Source organism: Scleropages formosus, chromosome 10, assembly GCF_900964775.1.
Source record: "Scleropages formosus chromosome 10, fSclFor1.1, whole genome shotgun sequence".
NCBI lineage: Eukaryota > Metazoa > Chordata > Actinopteri > Osteoglossiformes > Osteoglossidae > Scleropages > Scleropages formosus.
The window spans coordinates 7,669,672-7,695,888 of NC_041815.1; the positions used below are offsets into that span (position 1 = coordinate 7,669,672).

The 26,217-nt window shown below is 45.1% G+C and overlaps 2 protein-coding genes across 5 annotated transcripts in view; one reads left to right on the top strand and one right to left on the bottom strand.

Moving 5' to 3' along the window:
* Nucleotides 1-415: 415 nt before the first annotated feature.
* prdm10 (PR domain containing 10) lies at nucleotides 416-13,242 on the bottom strand. Of its 3 annotated transcripts, none has more exons than XM_029255852.1 (24): nucleotides 13,103-13,242; nucleotides 11,445-11,584; nucleotides 11,006-11,164; nucleotides 10,843-10,902; nucleotides 10,628-10,732; nucleotides 10,135-10,324; nucleotides 9,511-9,752; nucleotides 8,391-8,591; nucleotides 8,165-8,237; nucleotides 7,910-8,027; nucleotides 7,434-7,554; nucleotides 7,047-7,340; nucleotides 6,925-6,936; nucleotides 6,382-6,729; nucleotides 5,730-5,885; nucleotides 5,127-5,306; nucleotides 4,895-5,005; nucleotides 3,729-3,929; nucleotides 3,490-3,630; nucleotides 3,215-3,385; nucleotides 2,995-3,132; nucleotides 2,568-2,739; nucleotides 2,374-2,471; nucleotides 416-2,047 (listed from the first exon to the last, which is right to left on the bottom strand). In XM_029255852.1, exons 2-24 carry the CDS (start codon nucleotides 11,514-11,516, stop codon nucleotides 1,856-1,858), a joined length of 3,555 nt encoding a protein of 1,184 aa, XP_029111685.1. In that variant the 5' UTR covers nucleotides 11,517-11,584; nucleotides 13,103-13,242; the 3' UTR covers nucleotides 416-1,855. The 3 variants fall into 3 exon arrangements, with proteins under 3 accessions (XP_029111685.1, XP_018618998.1, XP_029111686.1); XM_018763482.2 differs by lacking the exon at nucleotides 13,103-13,242 and adding an exon at nucleotides 12,977-13,036; XM_029255853.1 differs by lacking the exons at nucleotides 6,925-6,936; nucleotides 13,103-13,242 and adding an exon at nucleotides 12,977-13,036.
* Nucleotides 13,243-17,183: 3,941 nt separating this feature from the next.
* The window catches only part of LOC108941835 (amyloid-like protein 2), a 29,283-nt gene continuing 20,249 nt past the window's right edge, over nucleotides 17,184-26,217 (top strand). For both annotated transcript variants that reach the window (XM_018764709.2, XM_018764719.2), the window contains exon 1: nucleotides 17,184-17,533. In XM_018764709.2, coding sequence (XP_018620225.2) covers nucleotides 17,456-17,533 — 78 coding nt within the window. In that variant the 5' untranslated portion in view covers nucleotides 17,184-17,455. The remainder of the gene's footprint in view (nucleotides 17,534-26,217) is intronic.

The window sequence follows — 26,217 nt, forward strand, 5'->3', positions numbered from 1 at the left end:
CCCATGTGCAGGAATGTCACCCAGTGTGCCTTGTCAAACAGCATGCGCTGCTCTCACGTGAGCCCCAAACCGTCCCAAAATCACACACGCACGCCGCAGCAGCAGCAGCACGGTGCCGAGGCTGCGATGTGAGCTCGCATACAAACACAGGGTTACTGCCTACATCACATGGATCGGTCACACGTGTGCATACTGAGGGGCATTTCTGAAATATAGCAGGAACTCCTTGCTCAGATTGGGGTGAAAGAGTAACAGGATGGTGAAGCATATAATCAATGAAAAGTGATCGTCAAATACGTTCCCCTCCTCCGATAGTGGGAACAGCCTGGCACACTTGATAAATGTATATTTTTCACTATTAATAACACTTTTAATATGGCAAAAGGATGAAAATGAGTCACGGCAAAAATGGATATAAAAGGATTTCTATTTTTAATTTTCCCACACTAATGACAACAGGACAGCTTCACTGGAAACAATAATGGGAATTTCTGTACATGAAACTATTTCATTCTTAATAATATAGCTTTTTTACATTGTACAAGTATGTTCTGAGAGTATACTTTGAAAATATAAATACTGAGGAGAAAAAAAAAAAAAAAGACTTTTTCCCTTTTGGGCATAAAGGATGCTGGGCACCATTACTCAAGGGCAAAATGAAAGAAAACCTCGAAGCACATTACATATTTGCAACAACCATCAAGTGTGATAGCACCTCATGATTCAGTGTTGTCAGTTCTTAGGTTTTCAGTAGAAGAGAGCTCCCAAAATGAGCGGTCGAGACAGAATCGCAGCTGGACACCAAGAAGGATGGCAGACTGAAGGCGGCATGTGGCAGTGGACTAGAAGACTGAATCAGATGCAGACTAATCCCAGCGCAGCCCTGGGCGTTAACCACTTCCCATCAGATCCAAATCACTCTGAACCGACTGTTGGGTTGGACCAATCAAGGTTTACTTTTGGTTTGTGAAGCATGTTTTCCATGCTACTTTACAGGGCGAGAAACATATCTGAAAGAATGACATTAGTAAGGTGACAAGCTCTTTTTTCCTCCCTCGTTTCCTTTTTTCTTCAGGCGTATTTACACTGCAACAGATCCTCACTAGGAAACAAGTGGAATTCTGATATTTCTATCATTAGCAATTTGTCTTGGTTTCCTGCTAAGAGTTTACTAAAGATCTGAGCAGTTTATTTTGCAGTATTGTTGGAAGTGTCACATTTCTCTGTGAAAGGACTTAATAGTTGATAAAGATGTGTATATGGGCACATCGAGTCAAACTGATTCAACCAAATCTCCTCAATGAGCCAAAGTAACTGTAATACACATTTAAAATTGGGTGTTAAACAATTTCAAAATAAGGGGATTCCTGCCAACCATCCGTGCTCCGAAAAATTTACACTTCAGCTAATTAAAAAGTAAGCAGGAAGAGAAGACTGACAGCTCGGTAAGCTAATTATCTACATTTTCATGTAGCTCCCATCAGCTTTTCTTCTCAGCACCTTAAACAAAACTTCCCAGTGATCTGATCTCTTTTCCCTTTTCTTCTTGGGTTCTTCTGCTTGTGAGACGGCTACTCATCTGTCAAATCCTAAGGTGAGCCTCCGTGAAACCAGAGTTATTCTCCTGTTATTCGCTTGAATTGCTGTTCCTGGCAGCTTACAGCTGGGCGATAATGAAACTCTAGACTTGTGGTTCGTGACGCTGTGGTCTTCCTCCTCCGCATTCTTTGGGGAGAGGAACCAAGTCTTTGTGCGTGAGTGGAACCTTGAGCAGGGGTGGCATGCTACAGTCAGGTCCTGAAGGGCGTGTGCACGCAGAGTGGGTTGGGGGAAGGGCGGAGGGCGGGACTTGAGGTCACGGTTTTGTGATGTGCACTTCGCTGGCACCATTGCCATTGGTGGTGGTGGTGATGATGTACTGCGTGGTGGCTTGCTGACCGGCCGGCTGCTGATCCAGCTGGTCCGGATGGACTTGACTGGCACTCTGCACCACAGCAGCCTGTTTGGAATCCAGCTCCGTTTGCCCCTCAGAGATGACGTAATGTGTCTGTAAAGAAAGGAAACAAGGCGAAAAGCACGTGGAATTCAGTGCATCCTGAGATGTTACAATGCTGCTATCTGCTGATCTCTTTGCTGATCTGTGAATTACATGGCCCGTAATGTCACACTTCAGCCCAGTTATAGTACATGTCTGCTCAAGTCGTGTAATTAAAGTACATTTCTTAAGTGTACACATGGTACAATAGTTCAGACCCCAGGATTCCTTGACTACCTAACTTTAATGAACCTCCGTAAGTACATCACCTGCTGCTTCTTGAGATTTTTCTCATCCCTCCAGCCCTTTCCTCAACCCAACACACTGGAGCAACTCACCGTCTTCACTTGGCTGGTGTTTCCAGAAGTTACCGGAGCCCCTGTCTCTGCAATAACATACTGCGCATGAGGTAAGGCCATCATCTGAATCTCCGAGGCTGAGAGGAACAACAGACGAGAGTCATTCACACAGCTGAGAGGCTGCGATACAGAAAAGGCCAATCAAGGCCATCAGTGCGAGGGGCAGCACTCACGATAGCTCCTATAGTTCCAGTTCCCAGGTAGATAGGCATGCTGCACTGCCCCTTGTTGAGAGGAAGGTGTCTGTAGGGCCTGGCCCTGGGCAAGGGTCACTGGGGTCAGCTGGGCAGGGCTCAGCTCCTGGGCTGCCTGCTGGGATGAGGGACTGAGTGGTTGACCAGCCACCTATTGGAAAAACAGTTTCAGTTCAATGTGGGCACTTTGAGTTCACATAGATGAACAGGAGGTGTGGCGTATTTTCTACCTTAACCTGCTAGAGCTTTTATACTTGTTAACCGCTCTACTGCAGCTGTACCTGTGTTTTTCCAATTAATTCACATTTTTCACATTAGATGTACTTCTTTTAAGAGCTAGTAAATAGCAACATGTTTAAAATTGTTAATGACAATCTGGAAACTCTTGCTAAGCATGTTTAGTTACCTGGGCAGCACCTGGCACAGTGGCAGTGGGCTCTGCTACCTGGATGTGCTGCACCTGGATGGAGTGCTGGCTGTAGCTGTGGGGGTCGTGCAGCTGGCTCACATCTACCGTGGAGTGCTGCGAGTGGGGGGAGGATGCCTATAGGCACAAACACAGCAGGGCTCTTTCCACCTCAATCTGTCATCTCATGTGTAGACACATCAAAAGGAAGAATCCTTACCGGTGCCACCTGGACCACCTGCAACTGGATGTGTTGCGGCTGACCCAGCCCACCCCCTGACTGTGACACGGGAATGTACTGGATGCGCTGATAATCCCCCTGGGGTGTGCGGTAGTCTGTGGTGAGAGTCTGGGACAGCTCTGTCATAGCCTGTGTCAGAAGGTCTGTGGTCTAGGACAGAAACGCACACACAAACACACAACAATTAATTCAGCCATAGACGGTACTGACAATATGTGCGCGCGTGTGTGTGTGTGTGTGTGTGTGTCCCTCACCACCACTGCTTCCCCAGTGTTCCCGTCAGTGAGGACTGCCGGCGTGCTGCTGATCACAGTTGTGGTCAGGGGTGCCTGGATGGTGTTGGCAAGCTGTGCAAACTCTGGGTGCTTTTTCCGGATGTGCTGCACCATCTTTGTCTGCAAGCAAAAAGTATGGTACAGCGGAAAGGTGAGAGCAGGAGCGGACTCATGTTGTAAAGGAGGCCTACAGAAAATTTGGGCACGAGCGCTTTTACCTTGCTGCTGTACTGCTTAGCACAGTGGGGGCAACAGACTGGTGCCGTGGCAATGGTGCCTGTCAGCTGGGTGTGGGTGCTGAGCATGGGGTCTGGCTCGCCAGGGCCAGCCGGTCGCAGCTTGCGGATGCTGGGGGGCAGGTCGGCTCCAGGATGGTTCTTCAGGATATGTGCCTTCCGCTTGCTGGCACTTTTGTACACCTGCCAGAGAAGCACACACTGATATTGGTATGAAGGGAAAAACACAACGTTTCCAACTAGATAAATAATCACCATCTACAAGTCCTAGTAAGACTGACATCTTCCTGCTGGACCATCGACCTGAGAGTAACAACTGACTGAAGTCCCTGCTTCTCCCAGCACACTGAAGAAATTAGCCAATGTTTCAGGAACCTCTGACAATTGTAACATCAGCTTTTAACTCATACTGTGCTCCTCCACTTCTGGCCATTTGCTGGTTCCACTCATAAGGGGCCCAAAGTTGAAACCCAATCAGTTCTTGGTCTTGCCCCAGCATGTGGAACAAACCTCCTCTCTCCCTCAGAACTGCTGAATCCCTCCCAGCATGGAAAATGGCCTCAAAGCCCATCTCTTCCACATTTACTTCTTACTTAATTTCCTGAGAGATTCCTACATTTGTCCAGCACCTTCTACTGTGACCATCTATGCATGTATTAATCTCGTTGAGCAGTATTACTTACTTTCTTACTAATATTACTTTCACTTGTATACTGTAGACAAATGCGTACCACAAAAATGGCAGAATCGAAAAACAAGCTATGCATTGATAATAATGTGTGATTATCCAAAGATCTTTGCAAAATGTACCTTTCTTTATGTCTCTTTTAAGAAAAGTATCCACCAAATAAATGTAAATTGTCTCAATCATTCAAGAACAATCAGAGGCAGGTTTACTGAAAACCCAGAGCACAATCCAAGGTAGGTCCCAGCGTGTCTTGTGGTACAGCCCAAAACTTGAGGCAGATCCCAAACATGGTGTTGGCAGTCCCACAATCATTTTGTAGGAGGACCTTTACATACTGAGGGCTCTGGGCAGGACGCTCAGTTTGTGGGAGGGTCCCCACAACATAGAGCTTTTTACTAAAATATGCCAATCCAGAAATACATTTGAGAAAGTCCAGCTGAGGGTGAGAAAAGAAAGAGACCTTGTCACAGTACTGGCAGAAGTAGTCTCTGTTGGGTTTGATGATTGGCAGCGTGAGCTCAGGCACCTCATCGATCCGCATTTCCGGGTGCCGTTTGGACAGATGATTTACCTGCAGAGACACGGTTGTGACATAGATCGGTGCATATAGCAGTGTCACCTAGGATGGCACAACATTATGCACATAGCGCCTACATATCCCTGCGCTCCTTTAAGGGGAAGAGGACCCTTACCAACATGCCCCGGCGCCGAAAGCCCATCATGCAGAGCCGACACTTAAACATGAAGCTCTCAAAGTCCGTGGTGGGCACTTTCTGCTTAAGTGTCTTCGAGCGATGGATGCGGTCGGCTTTTTTGGCCTCCCGCTCTGGGTTGTGCATGCGCTGCATGTGCTCCCGCAGCTTGTCTTTCCTCTACAGAGAGAGGTTGGGTAGTGGTAAAGTGACAGTTGGTATCATGATTGATTAGATTTACACAGTAGCCCATTTGTACGGCTAAGAGTGAATTAACTAATCGCACTTTATTAGGGTATAATGGCCGTCTTCATCATGCAAAAAAAAAAAAAAAAAAAAGTCTGGTTGTTAATTCATTAGCTTATTGCTTTATAAAACATGACCTAAATTGCTCCAGTAAATATTATTTTATAAAGACATTACCAAAAGGCGTTACGCCAGGTCACCTACTGAGGGTCAAAGTAGCAGCATTCGGGCTACAACGCTGTGTGCATTGGCAATGCCTACTGCTATCCAGTCGTTCAACCACTACGTTTGCAGCCCAGCACACTAGAGGCGTAAACATGTAACTTTGCATTCATGGGATTCTTTCTGATACCTCACCTTGAACTGCTTCCCGCAAGTGGAGCACAGGAAGTCCTTGCGGTCCGAGTGACGGAGCATGTGCAGCCGCAGCTTGTCGGGCCGGCAGAAGGCCTTGTCGCACTCCGTGCACTGGAAGATCTTCTCTGAGTGAAAGCTACGGACATGTTTCTTCACCTGCAAAAGAGTGAAATGGTCATCAGGGGCTCCAACCTGGAATTCACATGGCATCTGGAAATATCCTGAAACTGTTGCGTTTTCTCACACATTGCACACAAAATCATTCACTTAAATAAATCATTCAAAGTGCTTTGGCAAACACTTCACAATTACTCTAAAAATCATTATTCTACAAATTTAGAATGATCTCATTTTAATTCCCCATCATGTAAAAAAAAACAATATTCCTGCTAACTAAAAATTCTGGCTAAAGGTCAAAGCAAAGATATGGCTTTACTACTATTAGTTCTACTGTTCTGTGAGGTGTAGAACAAGTATCAAACAGGAAATCTAGACGTTAAGAAACAAGTTTGCGGGTTTGTTATTTTTTAATTAGTGACTAATTGACTGACCGTGTGACTTACTATGCAAACAGTGTCATTAGTCACACAACTACAGATTTAAGTGCTGCGCAAACCCTGATAAGAAGGTAGAAAAGAGCCGTGTGTCTGACCTGGATGAAGTCCGTGAAGGTCTTCTTGCACGTGGGACAGGAGAAGCATCCGTCTACCACATGGATGCCTACGTGTTCCTTAAGCAAGTCCAGTCGGTCGAAAGAGTCGGTGCAGAAGAGGCAGGAGTAGGTCCTCTGTTCAGCATGTAGGTGCAAGTGGTCATCCAGGGCGGCGCTGCTGAGGAAGCCCTTGTTGCACACGTGGCAGGTGAGCGGGCAGGTGCCGTCACGGCCGTGAAATCGAAGGTGCTGGTCCAGCTTGTCCTTCTCGCGGAAGGCCTTGCCGCACTGTGAGCACTTGAAAGGTCGAAAGGTCTTCCTGATGAACAGGTGCTGAAGCGCCGCATTCTAGAACAGCACAGTGAAAAAACACTTAACGACTGCTACACAGAAAATAAGACACAAGCACATGCAAAGAAAGCCTGCAAAACAGGTGTGGCTAAAAACTGAAGGTAATCCACTATACTGCTAGAACTGTTGCCCAGTATGACACGCTAGTACACAGTGCGTTGCATCGCACACTGTCCTCCAGACCCAGCCTACCTGCAAATCCATCTTTAGAAGGAGTGCAGAGTGAGAGAAACAGAAAAACACAGAGGTCAAGGCAAAGCGAGAAGTCCCTAGGGGCACTGAACTATGCGACACTGACAGAGACCCTGTCTTACCCGTATCCTCTTGGCCCTCCGCATGTCCTGGTGCGTCAGGTGGGAGTCCAGTTGGCTCCCCAGCGATGGGTCACTCTTCACGGGCTCGGAAACTCCTGTGGCAGGGGGTGGAGGGTCCATGGGTGCGGCAGACTCGCCATCAGATGGAGTCCCTGAATGGGTCGTCTGGGTTTCCACCTGGTTGGTTGCGTCCGTAACCCCTGCCTCAGCAGGCAGCTCCACGCTCTTCAAACCATTCAAAGTCCCTTCTACAGCGTCTGAGAACACGCCCTTCCCGGGATAGGCGAGCACATCCTGCAACACACAAGCAGCCAGCAGAGAGCGTCAGGCAAACTAAAACAGGCACATGGTAGCAGCTCAATAAGCTGCTCATGAAACGTTATGTACCTTTGTTTTATCCTCACTGCTTTCTGCTGGCGTGTCCAGGCGCATGAATTTCGGTGGCCGCCCTGGACGGCGCCCTGTCCCAAATCGCTTCCTACCCCTGCCTCGACTGCGACCCCTTGCCCTGAAATTAGCCCAATAAACAGAGAAATCATTCACTATTGATCAGACTGGCGGACCTGGTTACAAAACATTTCCTGTACTCAGTCTATGTTTATCACCAACATCGTTGCTTTATCCGAACACATTATTTCATCCATTCTACGACCAGAAATTTACACTGGAACAATTATGCATGACAGTAAGGGCCCACTTAGGACCTGAACCATAGTCCTCGGGGTTACAAGTCTATGTTCTTCACCTGCTACCCCATTTACCTGCTGCCACCATCCTCACCAACTGTTCTGCCCACATGCGAAGATGTTCTCGCTATGTGAATGCATGGAATGCAGGTCCTGTTAAACAACTCCAAGGCTCACCTGCTGACAAAATCCAGCTTGTCATCGTGCATATTAAGGTGCTGTTGAAGTTGCTCGGAGCTCATGAAGCGCCGGTTGCACTCGTAACACGGCCAATTCTTCTCCTGCTCCCTTAGGACTGGATCACAGAGAGATGCAGAGGAGGATATGGGAGCAGGGAACAAGTGCCACAGGCCACAGTGAGTTCATACAACCGAGGCATATTCAAACATAGCTTCCTTCACATTAAAGAGAAAAGGGGAAACAAACAAATACCTTTTCTCTCTTCATCTGTAACATCATGGATCTTCTGGTTGACAAACTCTGCATAAGATGCAGCATACCACACCTGGGCAAAGGTTACATTAGTTCTCAATTACTGGTAAAGATATTACAACATACATTAAAACTAGAGTATCTCTAGATAAGAACATCACTTCAGTATACAGTAAGGAGAAGTATGCGGGCAGGTAAAAAGAGTCCCTGAGGACATCAGGCCCACCTTAAGCTCCTGCTTGGGCTGGATGTTCTTGATTGTGGTATAAAAGATGTCTGGGCCATACTGATATGCTACCAGGTTCTGTTCCAGATGGTTCTGTGCGGGTCGGACAAACATCAGCCAGTTGCAGCGCTCCTCATCAGACAGGTCCAGCCACAAGTCCTCAGTCTTCTCCCGCTCTTTAGCTGAATCCAGCTTGCACACCTGTGGTTTGGAATGAGGTCAAAAGAAATGTCCAGCTTCTTCCCCATTTATACTGCAGATCGAACCATGAGCATCATTCCCTCTTTATCCAAACCAAATTTGTTCATAAAAACCCATCTGGAAGATGTAGGTCCAGATACTGAAGAAGCTGTTCCCTCCATCTATTATGTTAAAAAAAAAAAAAAAAGGTAATCCTTTCCAGACAGACTCAGGTTCACTCAAAATGATCCAAAAAATATTATTCTAACCTTTATACATAAAGCTCTCTTTCGCAAATTCATTATTATTAGTTGGTACCATGTTTCATAAGATTGTACTATCAGTGTAATTTGATGTGACTGAAGTGGGTGTGTCCTAAATATTCCACCAGAGTGAAGGTTTCATGACAATTTCTCAGTAACATGGCGACAGTATATCAAGACTGATTCTGAACAGCTTATTCGGCTGTTTAAAAATTATGTGCTTGTAACAGACATAACCGAAAGGAACTAGCAAAGTGGAAGATGGAGCCGTAAGAGAGAAAGCTGTGGGAAGAGCATCAGTGGCTGGAATGAGGACTAGATGCGATGTAACAGGTTCTACCATCTTCTGTGGTATAGTTGTCATACCTTTTGTTTCTTTCACCACATTCAACTGGTTTCAGCACCTACATGTTTACACTTAAATTTACTATTCTTAATATATAATCTATAATTTACTTTGTTTCATACATCATGCTATTTTTACCGGGCCATAGAGGGAAAGTAACCTTACTCAAGCTACGTATTTTTAAGAAAGAATTTGAACCAGGCGAAGGTTTACCTGCCACCCAGTTTGACATTTAAACTTTTCCATGCATTTCTTGGTTTAATGTACATTCTTGCTCTCTAAGCAGAAGCTAACGTTAGAGTTCAGGGGCCATGAGAGCAGGGCCACTTGCCTTGAGGTGGATATAGCCATCCTTCAGCTCGCTTTGCCGTACCATTGGGCCCTCCACAGGCCCAAACTGTGTACGTTTGGGGATGCGGCGCTTGGAGTAAACCCCACCCAAGAAGCGGTCAATATAGAGGACCAGAGGCAAGCTGGCTCGAGCTTTGGACAGCACCGGGCGATTAGGGATGGGGTGCAGGGGCCCGTGCTTCAAGCACACAGACGGGTTGGCATTGTTACACTCCTCACACCCTGTACATCCAGACACAGAATAACCAGAAAATTAGTAAGTATTTTTAAAGATTGCATGAAAAAGGGAGAGGCTAAGATGTAAGACTGCATTTTTTATGTCTCTGTATACCATACAATGACCACTTCTTTATAAAAGGTGTGAAAAAGTGAGGGCATGAGGGTAGAGTAATTAAAATGGATGAGTTAGAGGATGAAAAAATGTTAGGCCATCACTTCACAGATATGAAGGATTAACTGAGGAAAGAAATGGCACTGCGTTCCAAATTTTGCCTTTACATTTGACACATTTTGCTTTTGGTCTCAACTGCAGAGAGGCAGCACAAAGGATGTGCTCACTGTACAGCGAACAAAACTGAAGAAAATGTACTTTGATGCAACTCACAAAGGTTCTGAGGGGTGAAAGGCTGCCGAGGTCCAGACTCCCAGTCATCGAGCTCCGAATCATCCCCTTCCTCGTCCTCTTCTTCATCTTCCGAGTCCACAGTAGAGTCTGTGGCACCAAGGGGGCTGGCAGAGGGATCCCCCACGCTAGCTAAGGTGGGCAGGGGTGTGCTGGAAACAGACAGTGCCCCCTTGGCAAGAAAGAATGGGCAAAGCACTGTAACTCCCAAAACAGGACATCTCTAAAGACCACAGATCATAATCCCGGCATAACATATCATGTAAAAAATAAATAAAGAAATAAATAAAAATCACAATGTGCCACGAATTCTCGCTTAACCTAAACATGAATATGCCCAATAATTTATTCCAAAAGGTGTTTAATCAATAACACTTCCTGGCTGTTCCTAGTTGACTTTTCATTCTTGTTTGGGACAAGCCTGACCACACTAAACCATGCACTTCCAACCTCCCATCCCAGGTACTGCTCTCACCTGTGGAACAGGCTCCAGGATAGTTGGGGGTGCCTCTGCAACATTACTCAGCACGTGCAGGTTAGCAGTATTCATGTTTTGACCGCTTGGAAGCAACACGGTCACCTAAACACACCAAACAGAAAATGAACCCAGTTCCAGTATATCATCTTTTCCTTGTTTGAACTCCTCTACATTAACGGCAGCCAGGGGCTTTTCGGGGCCTGGGATCTCACCTGCTGGGTCGTTCCATCCTGTTGTATGTAAGCCACCTGTGGTTGGTCAGCAAATACAGCCTGCAGAAAGAGAGCGAGAGAGACGCAGTGACGTCAGGTATGATGTTTTACCTTGGAGAGACGGTGCTGATGTGGTAGGCATCCGTCTGTCCCCCAGACCCACCTGTGTGCCATCGGCCGGATGGATGTAGACCAGCGTGTGCTCCGAGGACTCAACTGAGGTGTACGAGCTGCCATCGGCGTAGACCACCTGCTGTTGTCCACGTTCCGGCTGATCCCCACCGTACACGATCTGGGCCACGGTGCCGCCCTCAAAATGTACCTGCAGATCATTCCCAGCCAACCCGAAGTCTGCTCAATCTTACACGCACTAAGGAAGCCTGCTCATGGGAGCTCTGCCATAACACCTACAGGTCAAATGTAGCTGAAGCAAAATCATTTTGAAAATGAGAAGCTATTTGCAATCAACGAGTTAAATCGCTAAGTCCAGCGTTGCACTTTTATTACAAACGCTGTCATCAGCAGAGAGAAGCAAAAGCCACAGTTCATGATGGCAGAGTGAGAAGAAAAACCTACAGTCGTGAAACGAATGAAGCACAGACCTGCGTGGCACCGGCAGGCTCATTGCTTGGCGCCTGGTTCCACACTGGTGAAGCCTCCTGCTTGGTCTCCATGGCAACTTCTCACCAGGCCCGCGGAACAGACCTGTCGCCACCTTCACCTGATTGCGCCGCAAATACGGCTGGCGAAAGCGCAGGGAGGACACGGGGTCAAGAGTCTGTGGGCTTATATTATTAATGTGTAAATGGCAACATGTAGATCAAGAAGGCTGTGACTAACACGCAAAATGTGCAAATTGTTGACATGCCGCTTGTCAGGGAGGAAACGCAGGAGGTGAGGCTGCAATAATCTGAATTAAAAAAAAAAAAAAAACTGAGCTGTTAATATCTTTATATAGCAGAAGTCTAAGGATTAGAAGAGAGCGCCCCGTGATCTGAAGGTCCTAGGTTCGAATCCCACTCCCCTCCCGCTGCAGTACCCTTGGCCCTTGGCCTTGTCCCAGCACTGATGTGGTAGAACACCCTCCCTGGTGCATAAACAGGCAATTCCTGTGAAGTTGGTCATTAAATATAGTTGTAAGCGACCTTGGAAAGAGCTGTTGTTGATAATAAAGTGACCCTTCACTTACTGCAACTATGTTACATGTACCAGGGCTGCAGGACGTGGAATCAGAGAGTGGAGGAGGAAGGGAGGGAAACGGGCTGATGATTAACTTCCAGTTATAAATGAGTGGGAAGCTGGGGGGTCCATTATGGATCGTGGTGGGATTATTTGTGGGCCATCATGATCATCATGTCGAGGGAACGGGGACTGTGTCTCCATCCATGATCCATCCATTCAGCCATCCGCAGCAGCGGGTGGCGGCCTGGCTCTGCTCGCGGCCGAGCGGGGGTCTCGCGGACGCGGCGCTGCCACCGTGCGGACGAGCCCCGCTGCACGGGGGTCCGGAGCCGACAGTCGCCGAGTCGGCGACGCTAAGAGCGCCCGCTCGCCGCGGAAAGCAGCGCCCGCTCTCGGGCTCGTCCACGCACACCGGCGAGCCACCGAATCCCGTAGCCCCATCCCCCCTGCTCTGACCCCGCAGGTTCCGAGTCCCAACCGGACCATACCACACAACCGAGAGCCGCGGAAAGCCGGGAGCTCAGCGCACCGGCGAGCCGCTTCACGCGGGGTAAAAGCGGCAGCGCGCCGGCCCCCGTCCACGAACGGCGAGCCCCGGGGAGCACGGCATACCGCCGCGGCCCCTCGTGCAGCGCGGGCCCGCGCATTTCGTTCAAGCCCCAAATGTGCGGAATAGACCCACCCGTCCCCCCTTCGAGTTGAGCCCAGCCCTGAGTCTGCAGCAGAACAAGGAAGGAGACTCTCCATTTTGGGTGGGACTAAACAACAACAACCGCCTTAGAAGAGAGCCGAGTAAAGCCGCATATTCTTGCCACTTAACCAAAGCGCCGTGGCCTCGCGAATCCCAAACAGATACTTACAAAAAGACAACTTGGCGGCGGAACTTTGGGTCTGGCGCGAACGTACTCTCGAATTTTAGTATTTTTAATGCAAAAGTACAAGTAGTTCTTACCTCAGAATGGTAGCTGCAGAGATGGCTGCATTGCATATATTAACATAATCTTCCTAGCAACCGAGGGGCCCTGAGTGGCGATTGGCAGCGTTCTCGCTGCGACGGCAAATAAATCGATAGACTTACATTCCGATGAAACGTAAACCGTTGCTTCTTCGCGTTTCGACATTATTGTTCTGCCTTGGAAATCTCCAACATGAGACAAGCGTTATTACGCGGTTTACATTAGATATATATTCCACAACATGTATTTTCGGGATTTCTAACGGACCAATCAAAGTATTCCGCCTTTTCTTTCTCCGCCAATAGAAATACACATTGGAGAGACCCGATGGAAATTCGCCCAATTGCTCAAGTTGATATATTTATAACTGTACACCGTACCAAGTACGCGGTGTCTGTGATTGTTCATTGCTGCTGTATGATACGCAATTTTAGTGCTATTTACGTTTTTCATTTTATGAAATTTCAGTGCTATTTAGGTTTTTCTGTAACTAAGGTTTCTACTTTTATGTCATTTCTACCACCCATGGCATACCGACATACTCTGCTACCTGATTCGGAAAAATCCCTTAGTTGGTTGTCTTGTAGTTTGTGTGTATGTAAATAATTTACATATTTACTAAATTGTCCAATTTATCTTTTTAAATTTGTGAATACTTACTAAGTTACATTGTCAAATTTGCACATACTTTGCCTCAGGAATGAACATGTCATTCTTTATCTTGAATATATGTGTATAATATATTCCAGATAAATACATCTTAATTTAACTGAAATATTTTTTTTCTGTTTTGTACGTGTGTATGTGTGTTATACATCCTATGTTGCTGCGATCTAGCAGAATTGCCCTCTGCGATTAATAAAGTTTCATTCATTCATTCATTCATTCATTCACTCATTCATTCCCCTTTACAGACCTTATGAGGTAGTCCATTGATTGAAACTTTTTTTGCCAAACGTTTAGTGCTAGTCAGCAAGTGCAGATTGTTTCATACCCATTTTACGTTTTTTCCACTTCTAACTCCAAAAAAGCAGATGTTTCTTTTACATGATCAGTAGATGAGGCTGATTATGATTTAGCAAATATTCCTTCATGGCATCTAGAAAAAAAAAAAAATCCACTGATGAAGTAAACACTCATTCACTCATTCTCTGCTGTGAGAACAAAAATGATAATAACATTAATAACTGAACCTTTAACTCTGTTGAACAGTGTAGTCTGCATTACAGTACAGTAGTTCAATTATTAACATATCATTAGACTCGTAGTGCTTTTCTTTACTCTAGAAGAAAACTGACTTTTGTGTGATTCCACTGAAACTATTCTTTTCAGCTCGAACTGTACATCTGTAGAAATTACAATTGCAGATTTTCTTGTTTTTTTGATCGCAGTTCTGTTTGACACATTTTATTTCAGCAACCTGTACGCTGCTGCTTTATATAGACCTTCGCCTAACAACTGAGCGTTTTACATTACTATAGATTTTTACATTCATATAATCAAAACAGAATAAGTGAGGGCTGTCAACAAAATGTTGAAGACTTGCTCAATGGGATGAAGATCTGTGATTTGGTTAAACAATACTTTGCTAAGTACACACCTTATGGGAGAAATGTGATGCCAACTTCTTTACGTAATGCTTGGGGTGGATTGTGACATGCTATCATTTTCAAACTGGTCCTTGAATTAAAGGACTCAAATGTGATATATTTTTAACTTCTGTGATGTTCCTATGATGGTACTTTCATCACAGTAAAAGCTTTGTCATCTTGACAATACAATTATTTATATATTTCATCTGAATTGTTTAAGAATGTTTTGGTCAAGTAATTTCTCCCTTATGAATGGTTGTTGTGATTTTATGTGACTTTATTCTACTGCATAACTTCTCTCTAAGGAGGAATACCTTGCTGAAACTTTATTTTCATAGGGATATTTTTTTCTCTTTTTATCAAAGAAATTATTCAAAGTCTGGATCTCTTGCAGAAATGCATGTGTTTGAGAAACACTCTTGATGCAGTGGTTTTATCTCCAGGCTCCAGGATCTTCACAGTACATTCCAGGGAGCTAATTAATTCCTCTCCCTCTGACTGTACCATGCTTGTTATTGGTGCTGGCACACAGACTGTTGAAAATGCAAAATTGTGGTATAACAGGCCGAAGGACCCATGGGCTCTTAAAAACAGCACTGAATTTTCCTTTTTAAAGTTTGAATACATTTTCAATTGTCTTCACAATTAATCATGTCTGGCACATCATGTTTCCATCAGCTGCTGAAATGAGGTGAAGTTATGTAATGTGACCATCTCTTTTCTAGTAAATATTTGATGAAATGAAAAGCCATAAAAACAACAAGAACGAATCGCTTATTCAGTGAAGAATTGGCTTTTTCAGAACTTGTTAATGTATTCTAGCATTAAAATGACACTGGAACAGGAAAAATGAATTAAAATATATGATGTCAGAATACTTGGAGAACATTCCAGTAACTTTGTGTATTACATGAGTGCTGGTTGGTGTTCTTCAGCAAGTGCAGGGAGCATCGCTGCCAACCTGCAGGAGTTTTTACCTGTTACAGGAGCTAAGCTTTTATTCCGGTAGGGATGAGAATTCTGGTCCCTGACTTCACTGCACAGACTTCTGCAGTCTCTTTAGTTCAAGGGTTGCTGTTCTTTTTGCTGACATTTATATTGTACCTCTGCCAATCCTCGCCCATAACTTTTTAAAGTAAAAGCACTTTCTCTCAATCATTTACAATAAAAGCACATCTGGCCCACTTCTAGAAACCCCTTCAACGATCAAGACTCCTTTATCAGAAAGTGTTAAGATCATAAACTTCAAGGATGAATTATTGATATCAATATCAAAACATTCCCCAGAATAAATGGGGAATGTATAGATTTTGAGCTTTATTTTCATAATCTGTTTATTTCATAGGTTGTCATCTTTTATGAGACTGGCCTTAAGCATTGCACTGGCCTGGTGGCTTCGATCCATCTCCAGTTTCCATGGGTTCCTCTTACGTTCCTCTCCAGACACACTGTTGAGATATATTTTGACTATTACCTGCCCTCATCACATTGGGTTGCACACAAAGTTATTCAATATAGGTTGATGTTTGGATTCCACCAGATAGTTCAGCAGGTGGTTTTCTAGCCAAAGGAGGGATTGTTTTGGTGCCTAAGCAGGAAACTGAAAACAAACCCTACAGACTGTCTGTATTTTAACTATTTGGACATAATTTGATGGTAAGATTACGACGAGACCACTGTAAATGTAATGTTAATTCCTGTGATTTAAGTGGGTGATGTGAAAAAGAGTCAAATATCTATATATATTGCAGGAGTTCATTGAATCATTTTTTTTTGTACTTAAAAAAAGACAAATCTGCTTATGAAATACATTCAGTGATTCCTGTGTAGTCATGAGTCATTCCTGAAAGCTTCAAGCAGCTCTTCAGATATGAATCCTCTTCATATATTCTCATTGTCGCATCATTGTCAGAGACTTTACTGTAGGCAAATTGTCAGGTTATGTTCGCTTTATGTTCCCGTGACAATTTTTAAGTGAAAGTACACATTTGATATAACATATAAACAAAACTCTTGCAATCTGGAGACGCCTAGCTGGTTGGAATTCCGCTTTTCTTCAAAACAATTCATTCATAAACTAAGAATACTGTACTGTACTGAAAATCATTGTAACATTCATTTAATTAACAACAAGAATAACAACAACACCGGTAACTGAGTAACTAATGATTGGTGACCTTTTTACAAGTATTCTTTCTCTGCAGCGTGTATCACTGTGTAAATAAATTAGCCTATAATTACAGTTAAATAATATCTACCAATATTTCAATTCAATAGCGGGGAACTCGTTTAATTATTTACACATTTTAATAATTGATCGTTTGCATGAGAACAGAGAAACAGTGAATTGTGGGGGCGGCCACGACCATATATGGGTGTATTAATAAAGGGAAAGGGAGTGGCTTTTAATATCGCCACACATCGACGGCAACACACCAGGACTGCGCAATAAACTGTTATAATGTGGAGGTGCAAAAAAAGTTGATCGCAACACTGTATACCACGCACGGGCGAAGCGCGAGAACGAATTAAATAAAGTTATAGGGGAGGGGGCGTGGCTTCTGCATGCTCGCGTTGACGCGTCATTTCCGGCGAGTGCTGAACCACCCAGCTGGAGGCGCGGTTGCTTAGTGTGGAGGAGTCCGGTCGAGGGAGCGGAGACGCTGTTCAATTAGGGCCGATTAATTCCCATTTAAATAGACCATCGGGCCAAGTGGAGGTCTGTTTTGTGTAAACGTATTAGTTGGCATTTATTCAACCTGGTTTTCCTCTTTTTTTTTTTTTCCTTTCCCTCTCTTATTCGATCACACTCGCTGGAGTTTGGAAAGGTGCTTTTTGTTGTGCGTAAGAATTTCGGAGGGGAGTCGAGCGCTGCTGCTGAAGATGATGATGGGTTCGCTCCCGGTGCTCTACGTCCTGCTCGCGTGCAGCGTAGCTCGAGCTCTCGCTGGGTACATCGAGGTAAAGTCCTGCTCTTTATCATAAAGACACACACACACTTCGTGTGATCAACCGTTTCTGCATCGATCAGGCCAAAAGAAAGGTGATCCTGTGTGTGTGTGTGTGTGTGTGTGTGTGTGCGCGCGCGCGCGCGCTAGTCCTGAGCCCAGTGTTCTGGTACTATGTTGCTGCTCTCTAACGTTTACCATGTTCCCTACAGTAAAATGCCAGGTAAGAGTACTGGCTATAGTATCCAAAAGGCAACTGTTTCAGTGAGCTTTCTAATTAAATTAATGCATCCGCACACACACATCATTTTGATCTTTCCTTAATTTTTCTTTTAATTGCTTGTCATTGTGTTAAAATATTAATATTCTTATAATAATTGTCCACCCTAAATGCAGGGACAGCTGGTCACTCTATGATGACATCTGGTAGGGCAGTGGTTAGAGCTGTTGCCTTTGGACCCAAAGGTTGCAGGTTCAAGTCTCACCTCTAGTGGTAGTACTCTTGAACAAAGTACTTAACCTAAATTATGCCAGTAAAATTACCCAGCTGTCTAAATGGGTAAATAAGTACCTTAATGTTCTAAATTTTTTTGGAGAAAATCCCAGCTAAATGAAAATGTATCTGCTCTGCTGTCATATTGGTTTGTTGTTCTGCCTCTTACATGTCTGGCTGTTTCAGATATGTTGGTTTTAATACCTTTTCATTGGGCGCGTGTTGCCTGGAAGCACTACTGTGCCTTTCGGTTTTATTTCGTTATAAGTGTGACACACAAGACTTCTGCCAACATCCTTACAGACCGAAGTCCAGCGCTGGTGATCATCTGCCGTAGATAAGTAAATGGCTCGTGTCGAATATGTCAATCCATACATATTCGATGCATGTAGCTAAAAGGGTCATGCCTTTGCAATGACCCTTGTAACACCCTGACATTGTTTGCCTCCCTTTGTTTGAGGCTTTAACTGAAGGGTTGCTGTGTCATTCAGCACGGTGGCCAAAAAAGCTGCACAGTTGACCTCAAAAGTGCACGCTCCGCTAAAACCGCCTGCACAGATGTCTAGTCCTCCTAGACAAAACGCTGCACGGCTTCTTTGCCGACGCTGGGATTTCGGAGCACGCGGCCAACGGAGCTGACCTGGCGAGGTGTCCTAAAGATGACTCACTAAAATGGTCCATCCCTGGAGCTCTCGGACCAAGATCTATAGCTTCCGTCCCCTTGCAGTCCCCCCCCCCCCCCCCCGGTTCCCTCCTTGTCTGGGCAGACAAACACCAGAGGCATGCATAACATTTTGTCTTGGGACACAGTCCATACGGGTAGGCATTGGTAAGATTGCAAAATAAGTTTCTGAATAATACGTCGGTCTTCTTGTAACTGTGTACATCATGTACAATTGACAGTTGTCATTGCATAGCTCATAAATTCATTGCTTTATGAACCTCCTCCCCTCCCAACAGTCTAATCTTCTTATCCTGAGCGTGCCAATCTGTTTTCCAACAGTCTTGCTAATTTTATCGCTTCCACCACCAGCTATAAGTGGAGCACCCTTGAGTCCTAAAACATTATTTGTTCCATGTTTATGCAGCAGTATCTTAATGGTGACTGAACCAATAATTCCGCTTCAGAGCTAATAATGGAGTCCTTGTGTAAGTGACGCTTTGCACCGGCTCCAGATTGTTGAAAACGTAATTACGCACTTCGAGAGCAGAGAAGTGGCGATTTTGTGGTTAAAGCCTGAAACAATGTCGATTTGTGTAATCAAAGTGGCAATTGTAAAAATGCATTGGAAGTGCAAATGCGTTTTCTGTGTTCCAAATTGTTCGTTTTTGTTTTGATTTTGACTGCATTGTGCAGTGGCATAAAAATATGGTATTGGAGGTGGTATTTAGTCATGGTAATCAGTGAAGGTTTAAAATGTATTGAGGGGATGCATTGTGCTTTGATTTAATTTTGGGTGGCACCTGACCTCCCATCCCTCAATTATGCCTATTATAATAGCAGTGGATTCCAGAACTGTTAGAAACTGGTGTTGCAATGAACAGCTGAACAGTCCAGGCTCAGAAATGTGCAATAAGCAGAACTGTAATTCCAGGGAATGCTGCCCTGGTGATCTGTGACAGATCAGTATGTTAAAATGTTGGTGGCTTTAAAAATATTACTGGTCTTATTTTTAAACCCAGTCAATCTGTTCTATTGCTTTTTTTTTTCCCTCATTTGCCGAAAAAGCCATTCCCTCAAGGGGTTTGCAAATGCAATTAATGAAATGTTGGGGGGTGGGCTTTTTCTGCAATTGAAATGGGTGGTTATGAAAGATACTTGACTGTTGTATATCTGCGTGGTGCAGGGAGTTCCCAGACACCTTCTGGTGCAGGTGGCTGCTGTTGGAACATCTGGAACACCTATAACCCATCACCCATGTTGAACACTTTAATTTTCACTAGTATTGTCAAAGCAGTGTGGCCCAGTGTCTTGCATCAACTGGAAATAGCTGGGAGCTGCTGCCTTTGGACCCACAGGTTGTAGGTTCAGTTCCCACCTCCAGCTGTAGTACCCTTGAGCAAGGTATTCACTCATGAATTGCTCTAGTAAAAATGACCCAGCTGTATAAATGGGTAAATTGTAAATTAGCACTCTTTTGCATTGGAGAGAAAGCATCCGATAAATAAGTAATGTAAGTAGAATTAACTTGAAATGGCAGCAAACTGCTCACTTCTGCAAAAATGCATCTTGCGTTGCTTAAGAGGCAGTCTGCGGGGGGACCTGCCCTAATTTACCATCACAATTTGGTGAGGCGGCGATACGTCGGTTCGTATTGAGCCTCGTCGCTGGACTACGTGTGCCTAGAAGAGGAAAGTAATAAACAGGGAAGCCAACAAACTTGACCTAATGTTTAAATGCATCTTCTCATATTTGTACTTCAGCCCCAAATGTGATCTGGAGGTTTTAAGCAAAGCAGTCAGTGGCCTGATTGTGTTTAATTTGCCTGGTCTGACTCATTTAGTGCTTAGAGCTGTTTTTACTTTAATTAAAGTGATTACTTAGTGTGCAGTCCTTGCTTGGCACCACTGACCCCATCCCACCCCTCCTTCATGATTTAATGAAAATAGTGTTTCAACAGTGGTGCTGTGAAAATGTTGGTCAAAAATCACTCTTGCATGCCTTTAAAAAAAAAAAAAAGAGAATATTGTTTAAATTTTTCGTAACCAAATGTTTGTTCTGTCTCTGGATTCTTTATCCTGGGAGGATATGTTGGGATCTGACAGTGGGGTTGGGGAGGGCAGGCTCTATTGGGCATGCATTTTTTTCGAGGAGGCTGCTGTGTCACGAATGTCTGCCAGCTGAGGCCCATTGTGTGGGCCTGCATGGGGGAGGGTCAAGAGTGCTGTGTGGCCCTAATGAAGATGCCTCTAGGTTCTTTTGGTATGGCGGAGAACAAAAAAGCAGAATTGTGCTGCAGGGGCTTTTTTTTTTTTTGAATTTTATTTTGGTCACCTCCTAATGGCTGTACAGTAATTCGGGTTAAAATGCATTAGCAGGTTTGATGGGTTGACTTGCCATGGGGCATTTCTTCTCATGCGGTGAAAATGGAGCCCAAATTAATTGCTTTCCAGATGGGTTCGAGACAGGTTTTTGCGGTCTTCCGGCGCAATTCTCGTCAGACTGTGGGGTTCATTGGAGTTTCCATATGACGCGCAACTCAAATGCGCGCTTTTCCGAAGCACTCCGCTGAGAAATAAGATGGCTTTGTGCGGTCTTAAAATGTCTTTGCTTTAGGTATTGCAAGAGTTGAAATCCTGAGGACTGTGCCCTGCTGTGTATTGAGATCAAGGTGTTGGGATTTGGTGTCCTTCCATGTGAGCCTTGTTCTAGACATCAGCTTTTCTCCGCTTTGTCAGGGCGCTTGGGGCTCGCGTTTGTCGAGATATTCCAGCCGTAGGGTCATTTTGGTGGAGGACCACATTGAAAAAGTGCCATCAAATGTGTTATTTACTCTTCAGGGTTCTTAAGGGCCTTCTGTTTACCTGTTCTGTGCTGCTTTAGTCATGGCTCTATGCTTTTTCACATCTTCTCAGTGCTGTACTCAACTGTAAATCTCCTTAAGTCTGGAATGTCCTTGCACGTGGCTTTTAAAGTGGGGAATAAACGGTCTGTTCTTCTGACCCAACCTGACCTGCCCTCACCATGTGACACACTTGCCCTATTTGCAACTGCCACCTGTGCAAACAATGCGTCAAAGTGCTTTTGCTTGCTTTTTACCTCCTTTGCTGTTGATCCTTGGGATTTAAAAGAAAAAGAAAAAAAACCTGCCAGTTTGTTTTCCCACATTCCTTTTTAGTGTTGTGCAACTTTCTCAAGTCTGTAAACCAGGTGGTCCTTTCCTCTTTATTTTAAATGGAAGATGGATTTTTCCTGTAATTTGTGGAAATACTTGGGTGAGTCCATAAACACCCTCCAGCACTCAAGTCTCAAGAAATGGTTTTATCAAAGCATTAGGATATATTAAACATGATCAATATGTAAACTAGGACAAATGTTTTTAAACCACTGTACAGTAAGTACATGTAAACATACTAAAGACTTCATTTAGCTGATGCTTTCCTCCAGTGATCATCTTGGAACAAAGCGCACTGCATCAACAGGAGAGGTTTGGGTGCGGCTGTGATTCTTGAGTACAACTTGTCGCATGCCACAACATAAGCCAGAATACGTTACAGGAGTAAATGAATATAGGGTTTTCCAGTATTAAACCAGTTTATGTTCATCAAGCTTTTACAAAAAGAGTGAGTTGGGTGTTTTGAGACCCCTCTTAAATGCAGAGAGGTACATGAACAAAAATTCTTGGCTGCCGTGAAACAACTTGAAAGGCAAAATTTAAGCGATTGTATATTGAAGTTTGTGTCTGGCTCAGGACTTCGTCAAGGAACGGTCTGCCTCAAACGCTGGGAATAAAGTGGTAATATCGGGAGCAGTCGGTCTGTATACTGAGCATCGGTACAGCTTTTCCTAAGGCTGTTTTACAGAACTTTTGTAAACTGGGAGTCCGTATGTCAGCATATACCTGTATATTAATGTGAGGAGGAACTTAAAATAAGGGTAGAACATTAGGCAATGCTTACAAGCTCAGGAAGCGTTTTATTGAGTTGGTAATGTAGGACTCGGGTGTGTCAGCAAGTTTGTTTGGCTCTTCCATGTTTCCTGCCGACTTTACCACACAAGACGAGCACGTTGTCAGTGCACCGGAAGTCTAACATACAGAGCATATTATAACCCTAGTAATGAAAGGAGATGCCATGAGCCTTTTACAATCAATGGTGTTTTTTGAGGTGCTGCCAGGAGGGTGGTACCTTTCTCTGAAGGACAGTGAGGCTGAATGTAAGGGGACTTGTGCTTTAATTACCTACTTCCCCCCCGCTGAGCAGCCATTCAGCCATCTATTAACCCACACTATCGGCCACTTGATGCGCAGCAAATATTTAACGTCAGGAGCTAGCAGGTGGTGATGCGATTAAGGAGTCTTGTGGCCATAAGGTTGCCAAGAACTGCTGCGATACCCTCCAGTGCTGTAATTGAATTAGTCATTTTGGTTAGTGTCCTGCTGTCATAGATATACAAGAGCTGTGCCCCCGATTATGGCTACAGGTGGGCTAGCATAAGAGCAACTACGCTTCTAACCAAACGTCTAATCTCGAACCCAAACCTACTAATCGCCCCTGAGCACTATATTTGCTGCATAGTGTTTAATCAGTGCTTTTAGTGGTTGGCTTCTGTTGTAGAAGTACTGCATATGGAAATGCAAGTAAGCCCTGGGTGTCCAAGCTAATATTTTGCTCTGACTCAGTGCAAAGCTTTAAAAAACATGTTTTTCTCAGCGTCTTGTTTCCCCCCCAGCTGGTTTATGGAGACACCATGTATCCGTTGTACGTTAGACACCTTGTTGTCTCAGCCGGTCTCTTGGCTGATCTCCAAGCCATGCTCGTCTAGGCAAGTCCTACGTGCCCGGTGCGTGCCTGTCGAAGGCTGCCGAGCTGAAACGCGGCGGACGCTCAAAGGCGGTACGGCTACGCCCATCTCTTGAGCTGGCCTTCATTTACATGCTCAGCTGCACAAACAAATCTGAGGGAAGAAGCTTCTGTCAAGTGTGGGATGCCTTTGTAGCGTCCCTCGTTCGCATGCGTGGATGTTGAATTGGCCGCGCTCCCTGCTGAATGACGGTCCTTGCGGAATTCGAAAGGAGCTGGTGCCGTTTCGTTGCGTCCGCGTAGTGGCGCGAATCCCATGCCTCATTTCGTTGGAGAAAATGCTATTCGGACCTGCTCCCGCTTATCCTCGTTCCTTTTTTGTGTCAGAATAAGTGTATAGCGTTTAATGTCCTGATTGTGCGAAGACTTGTTCTGCCTTCAGGAGCAGTATGTGTTAATATACCAACCACACTCTGGGTTTTGCAAGAAAGGCCACTGCTTGTGACCTGTTCCTGTCCTGGCTAAGGTATTGCCAATTCTTGGTTTAAGCTGCTTTCAACAGTAATCTCACACAACCTTCTTTCTCCATCCTCCAACTGTGTGGGGAAAATCAGTCATGCTCCAGTTGTTGGGTGAGGGTTTTTTTTTTTTGTGTGTAATTGGGTGAGGCTGAAATGCAGCCGGCAGAAATACTCAAGTGCAGAGACGGAGATTCCCCCCCCCCCCAAACCGTTTGATCCGTAGCACGTGCATGAGTTCCGTGCCATCCCGTTCCATCATTCGCGATCTGTCGTGTGGCCAGTGAAACGGGATCGGGAAATCTATTAAGATTACTGAAGTGAGAGTGGACTCTGCAAGCACTTTTTCCAGCATCCTAATGCTTGACTCTGGTTCTCAGTCTCTTCTGAGACTGGCCTGATGGACAGTAGCAGTATGGAAGTGGTGGTGTGCCACAAATTTGGAACTTGGAGAGCAGGGCTAGTTCTGTTTCTGCTTGCAATGCAGTTGGCAACTTCTCTGCTGAGAGAGGAACCATAATCCCAACCTGAAGCTTGAACTCCCCCTTCTTTATGTGTGGAAGCAAAAGATGGTGCCTTAATGAGGGATAAGTGAATCCAAATTGCTTTCATTATTTTTTCCTTATGAAAATGGCTGTCATAATTTGTCGTTCAGTGCCAGAGGCAAAGATGAAATTGGATTTTTTTTTCCTCCTTTCCCCCTCTCCTCCTCCTCCCCTAAATGTTCAGCATCTGTTAGAATACCACTGGGATGTTTAGTGTGGTCTAGCTACATGCTGGGTCATAGTGTGACCATGCTGGACTTCTGTTGAGGCCCAGCCCGTTCCACCTGGAGGTGTTGACTTTCCAAGGCTGCAGATGTGCTTCCCACCTCTGCGGCTCTGTGCCGTCTGGCTGGCTGCACATTCTGTTCTACAGTCCTAACGCAGCTGTGCTGGCATGTACTGATAAGAGGTTCTTATGGTCACACCCATCTACTCTCTGCAGACTTGAAGATAACGTTCACTGAGCAGAGGAGTGCCTTCAGCAGCGTTTTGTTCTTGCTGTGTGCAATTTGAGCCGTTCTCCTTGTCCTCCCCCATTCAGTATGAAATCAAGTAGTGGTTTCGCCAATGGAAAAATCTGATGGACTTGCTTCAAACCATTAGTCTTCCTACTCCCTTCATTGGTGGTTGTCCTAACTGTACAACAAAGCAATATACATCTCAACGGCAGGAAAGTAGAGACTGAAGGGAAGGCTTTTATTGTTGGCAGTCCTGTCCATAAATCCTGCACTTGCCTGGATGCCAGGATTAAATGGTGCTCACCTTGGAAGTGCCACACTCCTGTCCTTAATCCCCTGTATGGCTCTGTAGAAGGATGGCCCATAATGGCGTTCCTCCCAGAGGCCTTCACATTTCTGTTCTCTTCAAGTGTTGATGTAATGCTTCCTTCCAGCTCCTGCTGTGTAACGTGCTTATATCGGCATTGCAGGCTGTTTTAAGACATGGCTGGGAAATGGTTAGTTTTGAAATATCCATATTTGCGTTGACTGACTCAAATGAAGTGGTGGTTTCTCACTTCTGGGTTTGGTGGAGCCCAAGCAGTTTGACATGGGGCTCAAGAGGAGGAGGGGAAACACTTGATTCATTGTGAAGTGTGTAGAGATCTTCACTGAGAGCAGCAAGGAGAATTAGCTGGGAAGTGTTGAAGGTAACTGAAGCGTGCAAGTTCTCAAATTGGTGGGCATGCTGCGGTCTTGGATGGTGTGTATGTGTTTCTCACCCCTCTTGTCTATTTTGGTTGCAAACATCTGGTGCGGTGATGTCAGGGGTGTAATCCGCTCAAGACCACGTGGACAGTAAGCTAGGATGGAGAGGGTTGCCCACTCCCACGGGCTGCATGGGGAATGAGAGGAGCCAGGGAGTAAAGGGCCTGGTAAACTGTTTTGTCAGGTCAAAGCCAAGTGGGATTGCTGGAAAAAGCAGACATTGCCAAGGATGAAGAAACGAAGTGTTGAAAGCGTGGAGAGGTTTGTTTGTGCCAGGGCCATTTTAAGAGGCTAATGGACATGCCCTGCCGGGGTAGGGCAAAAAACTTGGAGCATGTATAGAAGAGTGGCAACAGTGGAAGTCCTAGAGGAGGTGGCTTTTCTGAGTCATTTGAGCTCCTGCTTTTCTCATTCTCACCAGTCTAATTTCTTTTAAGATCCTCCATTTCCCATCTAGTAGTTTAGCAATGAGT